Below are 21,177 nucleotides of genomic sequence, written 5' to 3' on the forward strand. Positions count from 1 at the left end.
TTTTGGGATTCATTATTTTTTTTAAACAATGACAAAATTTTTAATATTGGATGCTTAGAAGTCGATATTAAAATTTTCTTTCCCATTTTGTTGTGATTAAAATTTTCGTTATTGTTAAAAAAAATAAATAAATGTATCTCAAGAGTCAACATGTCCCTGTATATGGCAATGCTGCTCATCAACAAAATTTTGATGTTCATATTTAGCTTGAGTGCATCCTTAATTATTTTAATAGTTTAATTAAATTTTCAGATCTGCATCTAGTTAAATTTTTTGTACCATAGTCATCCCTACGAGACGAATGTGATTCTGTAAAATCTCTCGGTGTAAAATTAAACGAAATTAGGAAAACTCCAATTCGCATTATAATTATACCTCGTAATGTCTTTAACTGTTCCCATATTTCAGAGGATTCAAAGAAGAAATTGGAATAAACGGAAGGTGCTTGCGCGGCTAAGTGAAATCTTATTTTCAACAGTACAGCCAATCTTCGAGAGACAGAACACGGGTGATGTGTCGGTAGGAACTTAATAATCTGCAGTTCCATGCATGCCCACAAGGCGAATAGGCGTATATCTATATCCGCGCGAAGCTACGTCACCATCGGCTTTAGGGAAGGCGATAGGACCGAAGCAGGATGCAAACCATTAAACAACAGCTCGCGGGGTGATAAATGGGTCGCATGCCGATCGTTCTTGTTGGCAAGGCCCATTAAAGCGCGTGGGTCCGACTCGAGCTCGCATTTACACCTGAGCTTCGACCACCACCATCACCACCATCGCCGTCGCCGTCAGCACACGAGGCTCGACTCAGCGACCGAGAACGCCGACCAGACCAAGAAGGGCACGGTGGAGGGTGCCAGGGGAACGGGAAAGCGAGAGAACTCGGGGCCCCGGGACGTGGCCCGCAGTTAATTGCCAGCATTTAATGAGCGCTCTTTGACGCGCCGCGCGAACCGCCACGGTAAGAGTTGTAATGGCCGCAGCAGCGCTTTCCTGACGACTTCGCATATCGTGCGTGCACCGGCTCTGACTAGCAAGCAAAAATTGCCACTCGCGAGAGTATTATCGGCCACCAACAGTAATATTCTCGCCCCGACGAAAACCGATACGAGCGATTGAGATATTAGCGCAACTAAACGATTTCGCTAAGACAATCTTAGCGAGATCGTTATATATTTCTTCCAGGCTTTCTTTCCAGTTTAAAAAAGGAATTCTTTAATAAATCGAATCAAGAGTGTAATTTCTTTACGATTTTCTTGTCTTTTTCGTCGCAAAAACGAATCATTAGCGTTCACATTCAGAATTGTTATTCAATAATTGTCAAAGCTAATTTTAATTTCTTCGGAAATAAAATAAGGTTAAACTTGAACTACTTTTTTAACTTTATATGTTAAATCTGATTGATACAATTATTACAATATATATAATGAAAAATATAGCCATTTGGCAAAGACATAAAAATTTGTGTTCTGTCTTTATATACGATTAAAAAAATTAGAAAGCAGGAAAACAACAAAAAAAGAAAAATAAATTCTAAAAATTTGCAGGAGGAAATGTAGAAGAAAAATTTAAGAACAAAAAATGTTTAGGAATTTGAAAGCATTCAAAAAGAAAATAGGAAGAAAATCATAGAATAAAAGTGTCTTTCTAAAGAAACCGAAAGAAAAATAATAACAAAAGAATTGTCACTTCCTATATTTTCTTTTAAATGTCATTTATAACATGTAGTTGGCAGGAAGCTTATACTTACTTAAACTGTGGTTGATCACAATAGTGTCGGCACAGTGGCAAAGCTTTATGATCACACCTTCATTTTTTATGTGAGAACCGTTAGCAACCGACAAAAACGTCGCCATTTTGATTTAGTGACCACAATAGCGGTCAATGGAAAGCGTTTGTTGGCAAACTATCTGTCCTTACTAAAAAGGAAAGACGACAGATCAAATTCTTTATCTGTGGGAGCTACCCCGCTCTCTTCTACCTGCGTGCGGTTTACTTGTGGTTTCGTCCTTAAAAAAAAAATTGGCAGGTACATACAAAGTCAAATACATTCAAAACTATTTACTCTTTGAACGATGTATATGATTATATATTCATAAATATTCGAATTTTGTAAAATTGATAAATAAACGCCACATGATATATTTAGAGATAGAGAATTTTTTAATTTTCTCTTCATATTATAAAAATATAAATAAATTATTAATTTAAAAATATATTATCATTCTCTCATAATTGTAGCAATGTATATATTTTATACAAATAAATTGTATCAAATTTATATATTTCCATTGCATAAATATAAGTTTTAAAATATTTCAGCTATTGCGAGAAGTAGATAACATATATTTTACACAGTTTATACTAACAACAGTCGATGCAATAACATTTGTTGATATAAAGTTAAACACATACAGAAAACACGATTTAAATATGAGAAAAATTATTGTTATAAGAAATATTTTTCTTCAATATAAAAAAATTGATTTTTTAATGTACAGTTTACAAAGTTGTAATAAAATAATAAAGTGTAATAATCGACTGACGATGAAAAAGTATTTTTTATATCAGAGAGAAGCTGGAGTAGTAATCCTTTCTACCATTCACTGAGTAGAAGAAATTGTACACCCATGCGTTATCTTCATTATCTTCCGAGCAAAAAAAAATTATAAGTAATGCAAATAAAAATGTTAATAAAAATTGTTATATAATATAAAGTATTATAGAATAATCTGTATTTATAATATGGAAAAAGTTGAAATATAAATATTTACAAAAGAGTTTTCATATCTTCTTAGAGTAAGTTATCAGATATGGTCATAGATGGCGACATGAATATCTTCTTTATTGAAGAAACTGATCAACCTCAATTGATCACTAAGAAATGCATGAAGTTATAATAATTTAAACAAAAAATCAACTTCCTCAAAAAGAAAATGTTTGTTAAAAAAGATTAAAAAATTTGATACAACAGATTTAAACTGACATTATATGTATTATTATCCCAACGTTTCATCAGTTTGATATTTAACATTACATTGAAGATTATTATTTCATTATTATTTAAAAATATAATATTTTTCTTTTTAAATAAATAATCTATTTAAATATTTTTTTAGATGATAATAATAATTTTACATATTCTTTGTGTAACCACAATTTCAAAATTAATATATTTAAAGAAATATAGATTATTTGTAAATAGATATTTATTTAATTAAAATGTTAGAATTTTTTAATGTGTGTGTGTGTGAAGCAGGTATTCATGAAATTAAGCATAAAAGTTTTATTAAAAATCTTTCGAGTCATAGTACCAAATATTGGATTTCTTATCGCTATCACAGATTAATCACGCACGAAGTATATTTGTTAACAGCAACGTGTACGTTAACATAAATAAATGTACGACAATATGTTTCTTTAAAATAATCATATACGAATAAACTATAAGCTATAAAATTAATTATAATGCTCTTTTTATGGAATAAAGATATACATGTCTTAAATGAAAAACTCTTACAACAAGATATATAGTAATGAATTATAATCAAATTAAAGTATATTTTTTAATTCTTTGAAATAATAAAATACGTGAAAATGCTAATATTAATCATCTTGAAATACTCGAACAATAAAAAAAAATCGCTCTTTAACATATCACAAGTAACATATCGTAAGTAAAAATCAGAATTATCTAAAGATAAACTATTATCTATCGATTTAAAGCCAAGTACCAAAGTAACACAGTTTAACGTAATATTACGTAAAATTATTATATTGATGATTTCTTTATCAATGTCTATTGATTTAGGTAAGATATTGCAATCAACATTTAATATAAAGATGATATTGAACAAACTTTGTAAACTACAATACATTAAAATTATATATATCTTGTTTCTCACCCTTACTTTACTACAAATAACACATTTTCACAAAAATTATCAAAAATAATAGATATTTAAAAATAAAAAATTAATATTTAAAGGAATTATCATTTAAACAATCTTTTAAATCTTTTAGTCTTGAATAAAAACTCTACTATTTTCTGTTATGATATGCGACGTATACGTCCTTCTGATAACTTCATATTCTTCATTATTTGTGATAACTCAACTCTGTAATTTGTTAAGAAAAATATTTTACACAATATAATACTATTTATGATATAATTGAGATTTGCCAATTTGAAATTAATCTTTTTAAATTATATAAACCTGTAAACAGTAAAGAATAAATTTCGTATCCCATGTTTTTTATTATCAGAGGACCCACATTTGATGCCTCAATATTTTTATTAAGATTAAAATCGGCTTTTCCTAATATGCCAAAGCAATTATAGATAAAAAAAAATGTTCATAGACAATCTATAAGGAATGCATGATCGATCTTTTATTATAATAAATGTTTTCGCACGCTACCATGGTCTCCACATCGGATCGCGATCATCCACGCGTTCTACGTCGATTTCTTCATCGTCGTCGACGTTAATATTATGCGGGTCATTCGTTTTATTCCTCGTCGTCGTTATCGTTGTTGTTGTCGTTGTCGTCATCGGCGGTCGCCGGTCTCTCAGACTCCTCAGTTTGGCACTGTAATTTACTGTTAATTTCTCATCGTCGTTAACGAGCGATACTGAGGTCCGACATCGAGGCGTGGAGGAGGCGGTTGTCGACGCGCCCGCGTCGTGGATCCCGGCAACAGTTTTATCGGTGTAAGGCGTGGATCTTATCGGCGATGTGTTCGTGGAGAGTATCGCCGAGTCAATTTCGCCGGAGGTGCCGACGGGACAAGGTACCACGACGTTAGCGATGCGATCCAGATTGGCCAGGGTAGGCGATAACAGGTTGGCTTTCGACTGAGAAGAACACATTTTTTGTCGTCATTACGGCGGTCATTAACACTTCGCGATCATAAATCTTAACACTCGTGCTATTTCTGCGACTCGATTGCGATAATACTCTTTTCGCCATTTTTGGGCACAACTTCGTGAAACGTAACGTCAGACGTGACTACATTTACTTACTTTTTATAAATTTTTTTTATAAGAAATATTATATTAATATTTTGTACAATATATTAATTTCTTATAAAAAAACTTGTAAGAAACAGATGCAATATATTGTACTGAATATCAATTTCTTTATTTCTTATTAATTTCTTTATTTCTTATAAAATAAAATTTTTAATTTATTTGGCAAACTTTCAGCAAATTATGCATTAAAGGATAATCATAAAACATGAGAATACCAAGAGTTATGACACACGATAAAACTCAAGCAGTAAGTTGTAGTAAATCCAATATGTTAATTTCCTTAATCTTACTGCTTAAGTATTTTTGTGTGTCATGGCTCTAACAGAAGACACCCTACTGTACGTAATTAACTATATAACGGTTCATATAAATACGCGACACCTAAATTTTTTCAGATTGTGAATATTACTGTCCGCATAATTTTCACATTTTAATCATTAGTTACCAGTGTTGGCAATGAAGTATATGTATTAAATATAATTGCGGTAAATTATAGGTTGCAACTCCCTCGCACAAATCTATTGTACGACCACGCGAATTCGATGTACACTTGTCATACGAGGCACGTACTTCGTATCTCTTTAACAACAATAATTAGCGTTGGCAAACCGAATTATACCGTAAACGAAACGATGTAATATTTCACCGAAAAGTGAAATGCTTCAATTAAAAGTCATTTCTTTTTTTTTTTTTTTTTTTTTTTTTGCGAACAGTACATGTAGTGACGCGCCGGATTTAACTACGAATTAATGTATTATGAATTTATGAGACGCGATCGGCGAAAAATATGTATGTAATTGATATTCTTTGCTCGACCACAGATCACCTCGTTTATCCTGGTCGCTTTCCCTCGTGCCGTGCCATCCATTAATTACCTACAGATCGAAAACGATAATTACCGGTGAATTTGTTTGGCCCGTTTGGAGACCAGCTGCGAGATGTCTTGCCAGCCTCTCTGCGGCTTCACCTGGAAGCGACGAGAGAAATCTGTAAGCTTCCGCTGCGCAATGCCCGAAGCCGGATTGCCAGCGGCTTTCCGCCGAAATTTCGTCGCCGCTCGCGATTGTCACTGATAATCCGGAGGGTCGAGAGGCCTGCAGTTTCTGTAGATGACGTACCGTCAGCTCGAGGATATCCGCTTTCTCGAGCTTACTGATGTTCTCGCCTTCGGTCTACAAATCATTCCAGTTTTATTAGATTCATCAATTCTTATACACACACATATATTTCTCGTAAATTCATAATATATATTTCAATTTTTCCCGTCAAATTAGAAGTTAAATAAAGACTTGAGCATCTTAAGATATCGCTCTTAACAACACACTTTAAAAATTATCATTTTGAAGTTGCTTACAGAAAAAGAAATATAAAAAAGAACTTTAAAATAACATACTTTTGTTCCTCTACAATCAATTACTACACCAAAATTAAATTTCAAAATTAATATTACAAATTTTAGTGATTTAAAACATTCAAGCTCACTTTTTGGAAAACTTTGTTTTTTAGGTGTATCGTTGTCGCAAATGAGCGATATAATATTGGTAAAAAAAAAATAGTTGCCGCCACTATTACGTAAAAGAATATAATGAATATTAATTCTAATAATTTTACATCAATTCTGTTTCCACGTTTTAAATTACAACCAAGCGTGTAATGAACATTATATCGGCATCAATACTCGTCTACCGTAAGCACGTACAATTTCGCGCTTCTACAGAGTTAAGTCTTCCGTTTCTGTCAGACTAGTCTCTCATCGGCCATCTGCACTAAGTATCGCGAGAAAACGAACGATTCCGCAAAAAGGAACTCGAGTTCTTCATATTAGAAGAGAGAAAGATTGCCATTAAGATGCTATCGTTACCGGTTCCTAACGCCTGCGGGGCGGTGTACTTTACGTCACTCGATTGCTCATTACAAAAAAAAAAAAGAAAAAAAAACCGGAGACGAGCGACTCTAAAGGATCATGGTCACAGCGCCTAAGCGTGGAAGCTTTACGCTCGCCAGTTCACGACGTTTTGCGAGAAGAAGAATAGCATCCGGTCGGCAGGCATTAAGCCGTACGAAACGTGCCGATCGGACCGGGTAATGTGCCGTTGGAAAATTAGCATGGTGAAATCGGCGGTGCCTTTCACGCTGATTCAGCGAATTATCGCGCGAACGTAAGTTTCACGCGGGCGAATGTTTCGCGCGGTAAGACGGTATCGACAAATTGCCATCAGTAGCGAAGCGCATTGTAGCGAGTACCACTTAAGACGTAATGTACAGGAAATGTGTAATAGCGCTTCTTTAATGCGCCATCGGTTTGCCTGTTGTTTTCGAACTCAGGGAAATCTTAGACCTCAACTTCCTTATTTTCGCCGAATACCTCGAAAAAAATATCTGATAATAGCTGCCAAATAATTTCAATCAAAATGTTCAATTAATAATAATCAAAAATAATATTTCAATTCTCTATAAATATTTAATGAGTTTCATTTAATGATTATCCCCGATAACATGTATGTTGCATAAGATATCTAAAAGACGATTAAACATAATAATATAACTCATCCATGTTTGATAATAATTACTAAAGAAAAATAAAATTTTGTTAATTAAATATTTTTGTTAATTAAATATTTGATTGAAATTATTTTACTTAACGTTTGATAGATATTATAATATCAAATTCTTTTTTTCAGTATAAAGAAAGTCTGGCAATAGTTAAATAAATAATGGCAAATATTTTGTTTAGCGTATCTGGTGCAACATTTAGAATATTTAAATATTACTAATTATAATGATCATAATCAACAGTTTATTAATAATTATTTAGTAAAGTTTGCTTGGTTATATTAACCAAATTGATTGAAATTTTACAAAACTTTAGTAATTATCACCGAGGCTTGATTATTACGAGACTTTCTTCTTTAGTGATATATTTAATGCTAAGTGTGACTATATTTAAAGATAAATCTTAATATGCAGTACTTAACATTTTTTTGAAAAAAATAATACCATAAATCTCTCATAGAATAGAAACCACGCGTCTTTCTATAATTATCTTGCAGCAAAGAATTATATTTTCTGCGGCTATCTGAGAATTTAAGAGCAGAGCCTGCTTTATCTCGCATTAACTAAGTTCGTTCAATTAAATAAGTTCTTTAATGTTTCAGTTGTTTATCTGAATCGCATTATCGTGGATTGAGAATTGTGCGGTTATGCGTAACACTTAACATGAACGTGCAATGTAAATACGAAGCGGAGCGTATCGCTGGGACGCAATTATCATTAGAGATTAGACGGCGATAATTGAGAATATTTAAATACCGCGTATATGTAAAGCGCGTGTAAACGCAATCCGCTTGGCTACACACTGAATATCATTTCGTTGACACTCGTTCGCCGGGTGCAGGTTCCCACGGTCTGAGAATATTTAAAAGCAAAATCGCCTGCACGCGTAGTTGCGGCCGGAGAATGCGTTTCCTGCTAGGCGCGATCCGTAAAATTGCAGCAGGGACGGTGACGTGCGAGGAGGAGAACACTCGGTATCATAAATAGAGTCGGTGGGAGTCGAGCAAGAAACACGCGTTTCCTCCGAAGGCTCGCGAGGAGGAAGAAAAAAGGAGAGCATAGCACGTGCTCGCTGAACCAGGCTACGGTATATCGGTACCAAGATTCTTGCGTTCGGAAATGTCGCCACCTTTTCTCGCCGTTAAACAATTTATCTCGATCGTGTGAAAGAAAGAGAAAAAAAAGGATCGCGCGCGGAGTGAAAGTTAATTGCTGCTCACAAAAAAGCTGCAAACGCGTGAAGTCGCGTACAATTATTACAGTCAACCACGTTTCTCGCGTAACTCATAACACTCTTTCGCGAAACACCTGTTCAAAGTAATAATATTGATTTTAAAACAGAAAGAAAGACGTTACTACGGTTAAATACGGTTAATATTTGTAAAAATGTCTTTTTCTTCCTGTACGGAAAGATCTTGCTAAAATATGTAAAAATGTATAGTCAAATTTATTTTTAAATCTGTATCTATAGCTATATTTTTAGATACTTTAATAAAAGTATTTTCAGGTTAGAATAAAATTTTACAATTGTATTTTGTTACGATCACTTTAACGTTACGCAGCTGCTGTTTCAATAACACTACAATATTAAATGTTTTATATCGAGAATAAAAAGGTCAGCACACCTACCTCCAGTGCATCCACCATAAGATCCTTGAGCTCGTCGAGGCAACGATTTATTCGCGCTCGTCTCTTCCTTTCCAAAAGTGGCTTTGTTATCTGGTTATTGAACATACGTTATATTTTATTAATCAACATATCGCCAGCTGCTTCAAGCATTCGCATATCGATCAAGCTCGGTGAAATCTTTCGCACCTCGATTTTGCATCTCTCAACGCGCGTGTTCGATCGTTCATCACAAAGTAAATTGCTAATTTATGACGTAGTCGGGACGCGTGAAGGCGGGAATCGCGACGCCGAAGTGACAGAGTAATAATCGAGCTGCACCGTCGCTTTATCGTATGCATCTCCGGCATTAATTCAAGAAATCTTCGATTTGTAACTTGAACATCGACGAGTCGCGCGCGAGAATCACAGTCTCTTGTTGTTTCATCGCGACACCGAAAGCAATGATTTAACTTCAATTAGCGACCGGTAATTCATTCTGCGTGCCATTTCTTATCCGATTACGATTTCTTCGGCGATTAAATCACGAGAAGAAATATGAATTTATGCCTTATGACATCAGGTACCAAGTCGTCGAGGAAAAAACAATCAATTACTGATGTCGCCTGCGATGAAACACTTTGTCAAGTATTCGCCTACTCGATTATCGATTTATCGAATAGTGAATGAAATTGAAATCATCGTATACAAATGCAATTATTATGTATCAATAGCCATGTCCAACAGAACATATATTTTGCAATTATTGGACGTTTTCTTCATGCAAGTTGGATTATATTTTTAGAGAAATAGTCCCATTTCAGCGAAGAAAGTTTCTAACAGTTGCAAAATAAACGTTCTACTGAACGCGGTCAATGTATCCTTCGTATTTCTCGAATTTAGCTCATATTATCGACGTTACGTGTACTTGCCATTATTAAATATTACTTATAGATACTGTATCAATGTTATCGCACAGCACGAAGCTAATTAACGTCAATAAGCAATCATAATCTTAAAAAGCTTCTAATCCTAAAAATAGATCTCTATGGCCCGTTTTTACCAATATAGTTTAATTTTAATCTCGGTTTAACGAACTCTTCATCTTTTTCCAGAGTTTTTCTAAGAATTAGAAAAAGATAAAGAGTAAGTTGAACTAAGATTAGTTTAACTAAGTAAGTTTAACTAAGTTAATCTATATTGGTGGAAACGGGCCTATGTGCCATGCCGTCGGCAATTCATGAATGTAACTCATAATTGAATTTCGATTTGATTCGAAAAGTAAACAGCTGCGTGAACTCGCACAATCTCTCTTGCGTACGTATTAAATATTAAATATATCAAATAGCACTTAAATAGCACACTTAATTGCCCGCCACTATACATTTCTAATTCGCATTACAGTTGTACAAAAAGAAAAATGTGTGCTTATCGTTTATGCTTAACTATATTGATCGCAATACCTTCTTGTATTGATACGTTCTCGAGACCGGATGAGGATAATCGTACGACATCATTGCAGGTGGGAAAGACATAAATCCAGAAAGGAAAGTAGGAACTGCAAAAGAGAGAAGAGCAATCGATGCAGCGTAATCGATATATAACATAAAGAGATTCTATGATAAAGTAAAATATCGCAATAACAAGAACAGGACTAATTAAAATCTGAGCACAGTTGTAAATACATGGTTATTTATAATATAATAAATATAAATGACATGAGAGAAACATTGAAAAATACAAATGCAGATGCTTATTTAGTCTACTAAATATCTTCTAAGTTCAAAATCCTTTTTTTTTAATTTACAGCTAATTTACAGTCTATGGTTAGTCAGAATAGATAATGTGAGAATAAATAATATTGAATATATTACCAATAATTAAATACAATCATCAACGAAACTAAATATAGCCAGTCAAACCGGATGGTAAAATGTATAATGAAAATCAAATGCAGTTTCGATAGCAGCTAACAAATTTATTCAATAAATAAACATGTGAGGCAAGTGCCAGATCAATTCTGGTATGATTTATAAAGCCGTAGATCAAATAGATCCAGACAGACGAAAGCCAGCATTGGAAATTTTATTTCATACTTCGACAACCATGTAAAATATTCATCTTTAAAATTAATACTCGTCTATACAAAAATAGTAAATTTCGCAATTTGAGAAATGTCATGTATAAAAGTTAACTTTCCTACAAAGATATGAAAAATTATTTTTATATGTTTAAAAAAAAGTTAATTTTATACGAAAGATAACAATCTCTAGTAAAATGTGTATAAATAACATACAGAAAATGATAGAATTTCAAGTAGAAAAATGTATAAGTAAAATACGTGTGTGTGTGTGTATATATATATATATATATATATATATATATACCTTTGTCAAAATAGGCAACTCCAACAGCGGATGACAATTATAAAAATCGTCATTTGAAGAGAATTACTAGAGACACTGGCGTATGAAATGTTGAAACCTACCGCTTTGTTTATCCCATCAAACAAACGAAATCGCATAAGACGGTATCGTCCTCGAGACTTTCGCCAAACAGTTCGATCATATCACGAGCCGATTTGCCTTACGGCGTTTCACCGCGACATCTTACATCTCCCGTGTCGAAATGTAAATGGATAAAATATCGGATAACGCGTGTTATATCGACGACACGTCGAGCAGATTGACAGATCGGGACGGGCTGACATTAGACACACAAGCGGGTGCACTTGGTGAAGTCTCTACACCAACTGACTCGATGCTCTCCGCAGCCATTCCAGCACAGGCTACCCTCACCCGGCTACGAACCCTCCGGAGAAGTTACTTTGGATAGGAAGGTCGCTTCAAATGCTTCGTTGTGTTGTACCCACACGAATGCACGCGCGCAACCATGCGTACCGATGGGCTGACAAAAGTACGAAGGGCTGCACACGAGAGAATAATTCAAAGTCAACATATTTCAACGACACTGCCAAATCAATTACGTCGAACTTTCTCATGAGAATCGCACGAAATCCTTCTTATATCGAAATTTCTTTTCGTATATTGCGATCTTTCGTATAATAGACTTTTAAAAAAGCTTGTAAATCAATTGTTCGTAGATAACAAAATTTATCAATGTTGATTGATCCTTGCTGTTCTTTGTTACTAGAGAGATTTTGACTGGAAGACAAAATTTAATAGAAGATTAAAAATTGGTAATTTTATATAATAAGTAAAAAAGATACATATATATATATATATACACATACACATATATTCCTCTTTTTAAATTAATTATAATTAATTAAATTAATTATAATTACGTTAAACACGTCAATTATGAAAATATGTATTAGGTGTTGGAATTAATTCGTAGCGTTTTTTAATGAAAGAATGTTATTTATTTCACATGAGAATTAAAAAATACATTAATGAAAGTACTTCCCATCACTTGTAAAACGCTACGAATTAATTCCAACACCTAATAATTATATAATTCAATAACTAAATTACATTATATAATTCAAAATTATTTATATAAAAACATATTTTTTTATTACTAATTAATTCTAAATGTAAAATAAATTTTATCTTTATAAAATGTAGATATGTTTTGTGAATACATATTTAAATGATGATCTAATTTAACGATGTACAATTAACGCTCTATTATCGATATTTCTTTTTATATAAAATAATATTTAACAGAAAGTTCGTATCTAAGATTTCAAATATGCTAATAAAAAAGACATGACGCACAGCATAATGTTACATCACGCTGTAAACATCAAAATATTTATTGAGATAAAAATTAAAGGTTAAATGACGAGCATGTTTTCAACTAATTAATGTGACAACGTCTATATATACTTCACATAAAGGAGTTCAGATAAAAGGAAACCAACGACGTGAACGTATTAGGAAATACATGATGCTAACGAACATCTTTCTACCGTTCTTCCTGAGTAAGTTAACAAATTTAAATATTTAAATTCAACTTTATATATATATTTATTATTAAATCTTATTTATCAGTTTGTGCATAATCTCTTATATATATATATATATATATATATATATATATATATATATAAAACAAAAAGTAAATGAAAAGAAAGAATTATTAAGTTCAACATATTCTTTTTTCGAACACATGAATATTTAAATTGTAAGACAACGTCCATTTACGATGCTTTATATATATATATATACCTTTTTAGAAAAAAATAAAATCCTACTAGCTAATTTAAAAATGAACAAGATATAAATTTTAAAAGCCGAATTACAAAGATTAATTTCTGTAAAATGTAATTTCTGTATAAATGACGATATTTTAATATTGTATCTGATTAAATATTTATTTATTTATTTAGCGGTTAATGTAAATCTTTCAAAACCATTGAATTGTAATATGATATACTCATATCATGTAAGCAAAGTCACAATAATATATAAAGAGCCTTTCGAACATACGCAATTAACTTCTACAATAGCATGTCGGCCCATTTTATTGAGTGGTCTCTGTTGTTTTATGCATGACATCACATCGGAAACGACTGTGAAGTATTCATCGTGGGGCATTGGAAAAGTCAAGACAGACATATTGAAAGTCGAAAAATGGTTTCAGATGTGGTTCAATAATCGTGGTTTATTGAGAACAGTCATACCACCAGTCAATTCGGAAATTAAAAATTTTATTAAACATATCAGTCAACAATTCAGCTTAGGTATTAATATAGCAGATTACAGAGACAAAATACAAATAGATGTCCCAATGAAATTCATCACAGATGAAAAGACACCAATGGGCAATTGTAAAACTGATTATGATATAGATATAACATATATAAAGAATGCAAATAAGGAAACAAATTCCATTTTCGAAATTAGACCGTTAATATTGACACATTACGTTAAGCAAGAAAATTTAATACGTACATATATTATGAAGTATAGAACGAAATGCGATTATTCAACAATATCAGATAATGCTACCTTGAATGAAACGACAGTGGTATGTATAATTTTCTTTATGCTTTATACTGTTAGAAATGCTTCCTTTACTTGTAAATGAAGCTTGTAGTTATGAATGAAATTAAAAGTAACGAATGATTTAACTGATAACTAAATTATAGCAGTTACTTAAATGTAATGAACGTGTGCATTAAATTTCACAAAATTTTATGAAAAATACATTAAATTTCATAAAATACATTAAATTTCATGTACATGTACATAAAATATACCTTTCAGTTATAAATACATTAAATTTAAATGTCATGAAATTAAATTCAAATTGTGTAACTTAAAAGCACATTAAATTTCATGAAATTTTTAACAATGTACATTAAATTAATGAAATTCAAGAACATTTCTAACAGTGTATTTTTTCATCAATTCTATCTTTTTCTTATTAGATACAAAAAGTTAATTATTGCGTGTCAATTTTAATGATTTTAACTGTAGCATTACAATCGTTGAGAGTTATAAAATAGATCTCTTAATTTCTTAATCCTCTGCTTCAACACTTTTATTAATTCTTTAACTAAAATTTATATGTGTGTGTGTGTGTGTGTGTGTGTGTGTGTGTGTGTGTGTGTGTGTGTGTCCGACTGATTGTAAGATCAAGAATCTTATATTTATAAAAAAGTGCAATATAGCGCAATGATAAAATCATATAATATATATATATATTTATCAATAATAATCTATAAACTTTTTTTATTGGAAACTAGCATGTTTTACCATTACTTAATGATTTTGACTTCTCTATTCACACAAGTTTAATTTTTTCTATGATAAATCTTGCAGGCAAACTATGGACATGGAATGAAAGCAGAAGGTGATAAATTTCAAATAATTACCACGATGGATGTGTATTTATCAAAGCCCATTTCAACCCCTTGGGTACCCACGTTTTCGGAAACGACGGAGATAAATCTAATTAACATTTCCATCCGATCATTATGTGATGACTTATGATTTTCTCATATTACGTAAAAATATGAAATTTTAAAAATATATATTCTATATGCGTGATATCTAGGCACATATGAATTCTTTGTTTAACTTACATCAATAAATCTTTTTACATTTGTAGAATTTGTTACCTATACTAATAATTTGATTAAATTGAATATTTGAAACATTACAAAGATATTATTAAATAGCAATTGATAAAATTATGATCTTTTTTTGTCTTCATTATTTCTACAGCGATTTGTGAAATTTATCTTATCATTAGATATTCTCTTACTTCAAAAGGAACACAATAAAAAAAAAAGTGATTTTTGAGTTATTACCATAAACGAGTTAAAAACTCGTTAATTAAAAACGAATTAAACCTTTACCTTATCGATCATTAAAAGTGAATTTAACTTTATAAAAAATTATAAAAATTGTCAACTCAAAAAGAATAATTTTTTAAAACTCATTAAAACTATCTCAACTCAACAAGGGTGATTTTTTTAAGAGTGAAATGAAAATGACAAAAATGACGTTTGATCATATTAAAATTATATATCCTTTTTGCCGATATTATGTGAATCAATAATTTTCTGTCCAATCGAAAAAATAATTCTTCCTCTTTTCTAGGAAATTCAATTTTTTTTAGTTGTGTCACTTTAATAAGGAAGCGATATTCAACATAAGTACTCTGATTCTTCTTAGCATCGTATCTAAGAATGCATCTCGTTTATTCACTGAAAAGGATGTAACTTGTTCAAGTTGTTCAAGTTTTAAACTTAAATAAAAAATTAATTAATATTTATTAAATAAATAATTAATATTTATTATATCAATTTAATTACTGAATAATTAAATATACATTCTTGTTTCACAAACTGTTAACTGTCAATGTAGATCTTATTTCTGATTTTGTTTGTTCGTCAACTGATACATCGCGGATGAAGATTGGGTTAGTAGTTACTATTTAAGTTACGTCGTATATACGATAATTAATGCTCTGCGTGGCAAATGGGATTGGATTACTAATTTTACACGCGCGTCTGTTGGCGCACGCTCGCGTCGAACGGTCGAATTTGTTTGCAAAATATAGCGATCGTGCCGAGTTCGCAATGCGCCCGTCGTAACACGAGCTATCGCGTTCAGTGAAAGCAAGCAACGTTCAATCAGAATGCCATTACCACATATCCGTCGATAATGAGGCGGAAACTGCTATGGCACGTTTGGCGCTTCTGCAGAACGCGATCGTGTTACATTCGTCAATGTTTTTCTCCTTCGTTTAGATACTAAGAGCTTGCGATTGCAAACTGGATTGGTTTTAGACAAAACTTGATAACCTTTCCCGAGTCCAGTGATAAAGAGAGAAGGCGCAATGAACGAGTTGTGATTAGGAAAATAGCACAAGAAAACAGAGATCGTACAGCTCATCTTATAATTACATAATTTTGCAAATTCTTGTATAATCGTATTTTAAACATTCTCTAAACGTGAGATTGGAGAGATTTCATAAAACTTGAACTTCGAGCTATAATCACAACATCTCAATCGTTCCCATCCGCTTCGTCGGCAAATCATCCATTGGCAGTGAGAGTTCTTTTTATCATCACATGCACTGCTAATTAATATATAGTGCAAGTAACCGAGTCGTAAACATCATATGTACGGTAAAAATGTCGTAAAGGGTAATACGTCGTCTCTGTGATTGCGACGATAGCGTGAATCCAAATGAGCAGTTCGCTATAATCGCATCTCGCAACTCTAAAATTATCGTACACCTAAATTGTAAAGTAGCTCGTCTCAGCGATTACCTCTTCATTAATTTTCTAAAGGCTATCTTAATGCGATTACGAAGACAGCTGGTTTCCTCTGGTGCAAAAATGTTGCTCTTAATCGGGATATATCGTGACAGATAAAGAACTGGAATTTCGTCTGGAATATCGATGATAGCTAATTCGAGAGTAGTACGGTAAATTTAAACGTTAAGAATGAAAATGGACAATAAAAGAAGGTACCCTGTGATGAGGATCATTTTTAAAGAACTTTTAAAAAATAATACGTTCCAACACGCAAGATAAATTATTTAAAATCGTCGCTTGTGTTATTACTTCAATATATTTGTGACACTTGGTAATTAATAATTACGACGATATCTCGTCGATGAGCGTCGATCGTGTTTCGTGCCGTGTGACGTTCCACTTCGTGGCAGCGCTGAAAAGACACCATTGTGGAGGCTTCAAGAGACGCGTCTGACGTCCACGGGATTTCGGCTGCTTCACTCAAGATGATAAGTCGAAACTCATTAAGATTATCTCTATGTACCGGAGCTGCCAGATGCTCAAGGAACTGCAGACACGCCGCGCCAACTGCATTTGCACTTGGCGTTTGCTTCTGGAGCTGCTTCGTCGCTCATGTCAACGAAGAATTTTTATAGAGATGATCGTCGTGATCTCTGGGCTACATTGGACGATTAGTGTCATGACGGCGCTACAAGATTCTTCTCTCTCGGAGTCTTCTTGTTACAGATAGACCAGTACTTGACACGTCGAGGTGTGCGCGTCAAAAATTTTCAAAGCCATGTGCTCCATTAAAATGGAAGGGTGAAAATACCAAGAGACCAAATGACACGATGCACAGATTTTATTTTTTCAATATATTTCACGATTAATATATATATATATATATATAAAACCATGCAAGTTTAATTAACTCAATAGATCATTTAGATTTAGTAGTAATTTCTAAAAAAATGTTTTTCAATATTGTGTACTTTTTGTTTATGTATACTCGCGTGACAAATATAAATCATTATAAAAAAATCAATGTTCTTGAAATTATATTCTCAGTCGCTAAATCATATCTTTGTACGTTCTAAACCAGTGATGCGCAACCTGCGGCCTGTGAATATTTTGCAACTCGCCTGGTCATAGATAAAAATATAAAGTCATATCTTCTACTTTATGCGAACAAAATATTATCCACTCGCAAGATTTTTACTTATTTCTGAAAACGACCTATTAAAACTGAACTTACTTATTTCTAAAAAATAAAAATTTTCATTAATATATAGCTTTTTTATTAAACTTCTGATGGAATCGCATTTAAAGGTTCGTGAAGGATAACTATTAAAAAAGAAAGAAAATGTGTTAAACAATACTCATACAAATCAATAGGCCTGTTCATGTTGTTTTAAATTCCCAAACATTTTTCAATTTAAAATGAGATATATATATATATATATATATTTAGATAAATATATTGTATTTATTTTATTTGAAAAGAAAAAAGGCGAAGGTACTGAGTGCAAAAAGTGCAAGCAACGCGAACAGATCTTACATTTTACAATAATTCACATTCATTTTTTCGCTGCGGTATAAAACATTCCAGACAACCATTTCCGGATTAAACAAGATTGCGCATCACTGTTCTAAGCCATTCTAAGGGCGCATAATCGTACGATCTACTACTCTTTTTACACAGCGACGATCGTGTGTACACAGATTGTATCCGGTGCTGTCATTCACGAGACGTGCAGACGCGCCCGATTCTTCGGCGTGCTTTCATTGACGCCAACCGACGTATTTAGAATCCGACACGACTCGTAAACATTCGCACGCTTCACGTAGCGGCCCGCGATACGGCACAAGCGATAACAAGCGGTCTGATAACGTCGTGAACGATATTGCACGGGCGGTTTCAACGTCGAGTGACATCAACTAATTATTGTTTTCCTTCCTGGTATTTCAAGCAGTGAACGACTCGTTCTTTCTTCCTCTTCGTCCCTCGCTCGGTAGACCGACAGACACACGAGAACTGTGAGACTCGGCGGCGAATGCAAGGCGCGATGATCGATGAGGAAGAATAAATAAAAACTTCCGCACTGAACCGACGAGCTTCCTTGAAGGATACGTACTATCATCCGATAGATTAATCTTTTCTCCGAGGCCAAATTAATCTTTACTCTTCTCGCGCTATCTAAAACTTAGTTACAGTTATGTTATGTCTAAAGTTAAATGTTACAAACATCGATAAAAAAGCGATTACATTCTTGAGAAAAATAATTCATTTGTATAATTTCATATAATTTCAATCAAATAGTTTTTAAATAAAAGAAAATTCATTAAAGTAGTTTTATTTTTTTTTTTTAATTAAATATTACCAATTTCTTGAAAAAGCAATTACGTTGTTGAGAAAACTTTTTCCTTTCGCGCACAAATAAATCGAATAATTTTTAAATAAAAAAATTCGCTAAAGTTGTATATATATTTTTTAGATCAAACATATTATAGATATAAAAAAATGATTACGCATTCTTATTGAGAAAAAATTTTCTTTAACATTCAAATAAAACAAATACTTTTTAAACAACAAGACATTAAAAAAATTTAGTATACTTTGTGCATGAAAGATAATCCCATATAAAAAAAAAACCAGACCCCGAACAACTTTCCTTGAGATGTAACATTTTCGAAGCCTTGGAAAGGATCAAAAGCCTTCGTCTGCACGCAATAATTATTGCTCTCAAAAATCGGGCAAATACAAATTTCTTTCCCAAGATACTCTCGTCCTTACGAAATTACGAGTGATTATTTAGCCGCCTGGTGAAATCAGCTTCCTTGATGCCTTCGCCGCGCGTTTCTCAGCACGTTCATTTCCCACGCACGTGGTGTAAAATTGTGGTGCACCCTCTCGCCGTTTACGATCGTCGATCCGCGGCCGCAGTCTCCTTCGCGTGCACGTAAAAAGAGGTAGCTTGGTTTGCCCCCTTTTTTTAAGTTTATTGCGGTTGATTGGCGAGGCCAAGACCCCGAATGATGCTTCACGGCACGAACTGTGGCGTCGGCACTCTTTCTCGCACGGGCCTAGAAATTGAGGTCCGATAAAGCGTCTGCATGCGAAAAGGGCAAGGAAAAGGTACCAGACATTTGGAGAAAGTATGCAAGTGTGAACGCTTGAGAACGCGGCACCGTTTAGGATAGTCAAGAATGAATCCTCAGCTGGGCAAAATCGTTGTGAAAGCCGGTCAAAAGATAAAACTGCCGTACATTACGTAGAGAATGAGATTTGGTTGGATACGAGGTGTCGAGAGACGAGGAACAACCCGAACAACGAGGCGAAAGTCGGCCAAGAAAGAGAAGACAGTAATAAACGCTGTTTGGAAATTATTAACGTGTCTTTGTCATACAATTTTAGCAACAAACAATGTATACTATTGTGTTGCAATTGTCATTTGGGTTTTAATAATATCTATTATTATTATTGTTAATATGACTTCAAATAATAATGTTATAATTTTTTTTTGCCTTTTCTTCAGACATAATTTAATTTTTTGGAACATCTCAATTTTTAACATTTTATTCTGTAACATTTGTTTTCTCCTCTCCATTGATGTTACTACTTGAACACAACGTGCTTCTATTTTATAATAAATCGATTTATTCGCAAAAATCTCAGAACATGTCTATCATATTTTCCAATATAATGCTGCAGATATCAATGCCTACGTACACATGATCGTCTAGAAGACGGCAACGTGCTAAAAAGCCGCGAACGTATCATAATGAAAAACAGGGGAAAAAAGCGCGAAGTCACCGCGAGCGGGGCCTGTCGCGGTAGCAGCCGGAGCTTGCAGAAAAAAGGACGGAAATACGAGAAGGAGACTGGCGGCAAGAGCGTGGTGGTAATGGCAGCAAGAAGAAGAGGCGGAGGAGGAGGAGGAGGAGGAGGAGGATGAGGATAAGGATGAGAAAAGAGGGGAGGTAGCGCCGAGGATGAAAAAAACGCGGTTTGTGTTCACGGCTCGGGCGGCTCGGACGTGTGCGAGTCGCGTGTGAGGCTCGCGCCTGTCGTTGTCTCTGTCGCGAGCACGGGCCCGAGCGGTGGGCCCCAACGCTCGGGGGCCCGGACTATTGCGGTCTCTGTCGGGCCCCGTGCCGGCTGAAGGGCCCGTGTGGGACGCGATGCCTCGCCTCGTTCTCACGGTAGCCTCCGACGAAGGGGCCCCCTTTTGCTCGCTTCCTTCTGCTCCTCCTTCTCC

At 33.6% G+C, this 21,177-nt stretch overlaps 2 protein-coding genes across 3 annotated transcripts; one reads left to right on the plus strand and one right to left on the minus strand.

The window, feature by feature from the left end:
• Positions 1-3,273: 3,273 nt before the first annotated feature.
• On the minus strand, positions 3,274-12,011 carry LOC105153037 (transcription factor HES-4-B). 2 transcript variants are annotated; one of them, XM_011067653.2, is made up of 5 exons: positions 11,684-12,011; positions 10,659-10,753; positions 9,220-9,309; positions 5,937-6,209; positions 3,274-4,860 (listed from the first exon to the last, which is right to left on the minus strand). In XM_011067653.2, the coding sequence occupies exons 2-5, from the start codon at positions 10,728-10,730 to the stop codon at positions 4,420-4,422; spliced, it is 876 nt and encodes a 291-aa protein (XP_011065955.1). In that variant the 5' UTR covers positions 10,731-10,753; positions 11,684-12,011; the 3' UTR covers positions 3,274-4,419. The 2 variants fall into 2 exon arrangements, with proteins under 2 accessions (XP_011065955.1, XP_011065956.1); XM_011067654.2 differs by having other exon boundaries at positions 11,583-12,011.
• A 1,020-nt stretch (positions 12,012-13,031) lies between these two features.
• On the plus strand, positions 13,032-15,334 carry LOC105153048 (uncharacterized). The gene is made up of 3 exons (XM_011067669.2): positions 13,032-13,144; positions 13,553-14,193; positions 14,991-15,334. The coding sequence occupies exons 1-3, from the start codon at positions 13,108-13,110 to the stop codon at positions 15,159-15,161; spliced, it is 849 nt and encodes a 282-aa protein (XP_011065971.1). The 5' UTR covers positions 13,032-13,107; the 3' UTR covers positions 15,162-15,334.
• The last annotated feature ends 5,843 nt before the right edge of the window (positions 15,335-21,177 follow it).

Source organism: Acromyrmex echinatior, chromosome 15 (genome assembly GCF_024713525.1).
Source record: "Acromyrmex echinatior isolate Ae372 chromosome 15, ASM2471352v2, whole genome shotgun sequence".
In the NCBI taxonomy this organism is placed as follows: Eukaryota; Metazoa; Arthropoda; class Insecta; order Hymenoptera; family Formicidae; genus Acromyrmex; species Acromyrmex echinatior.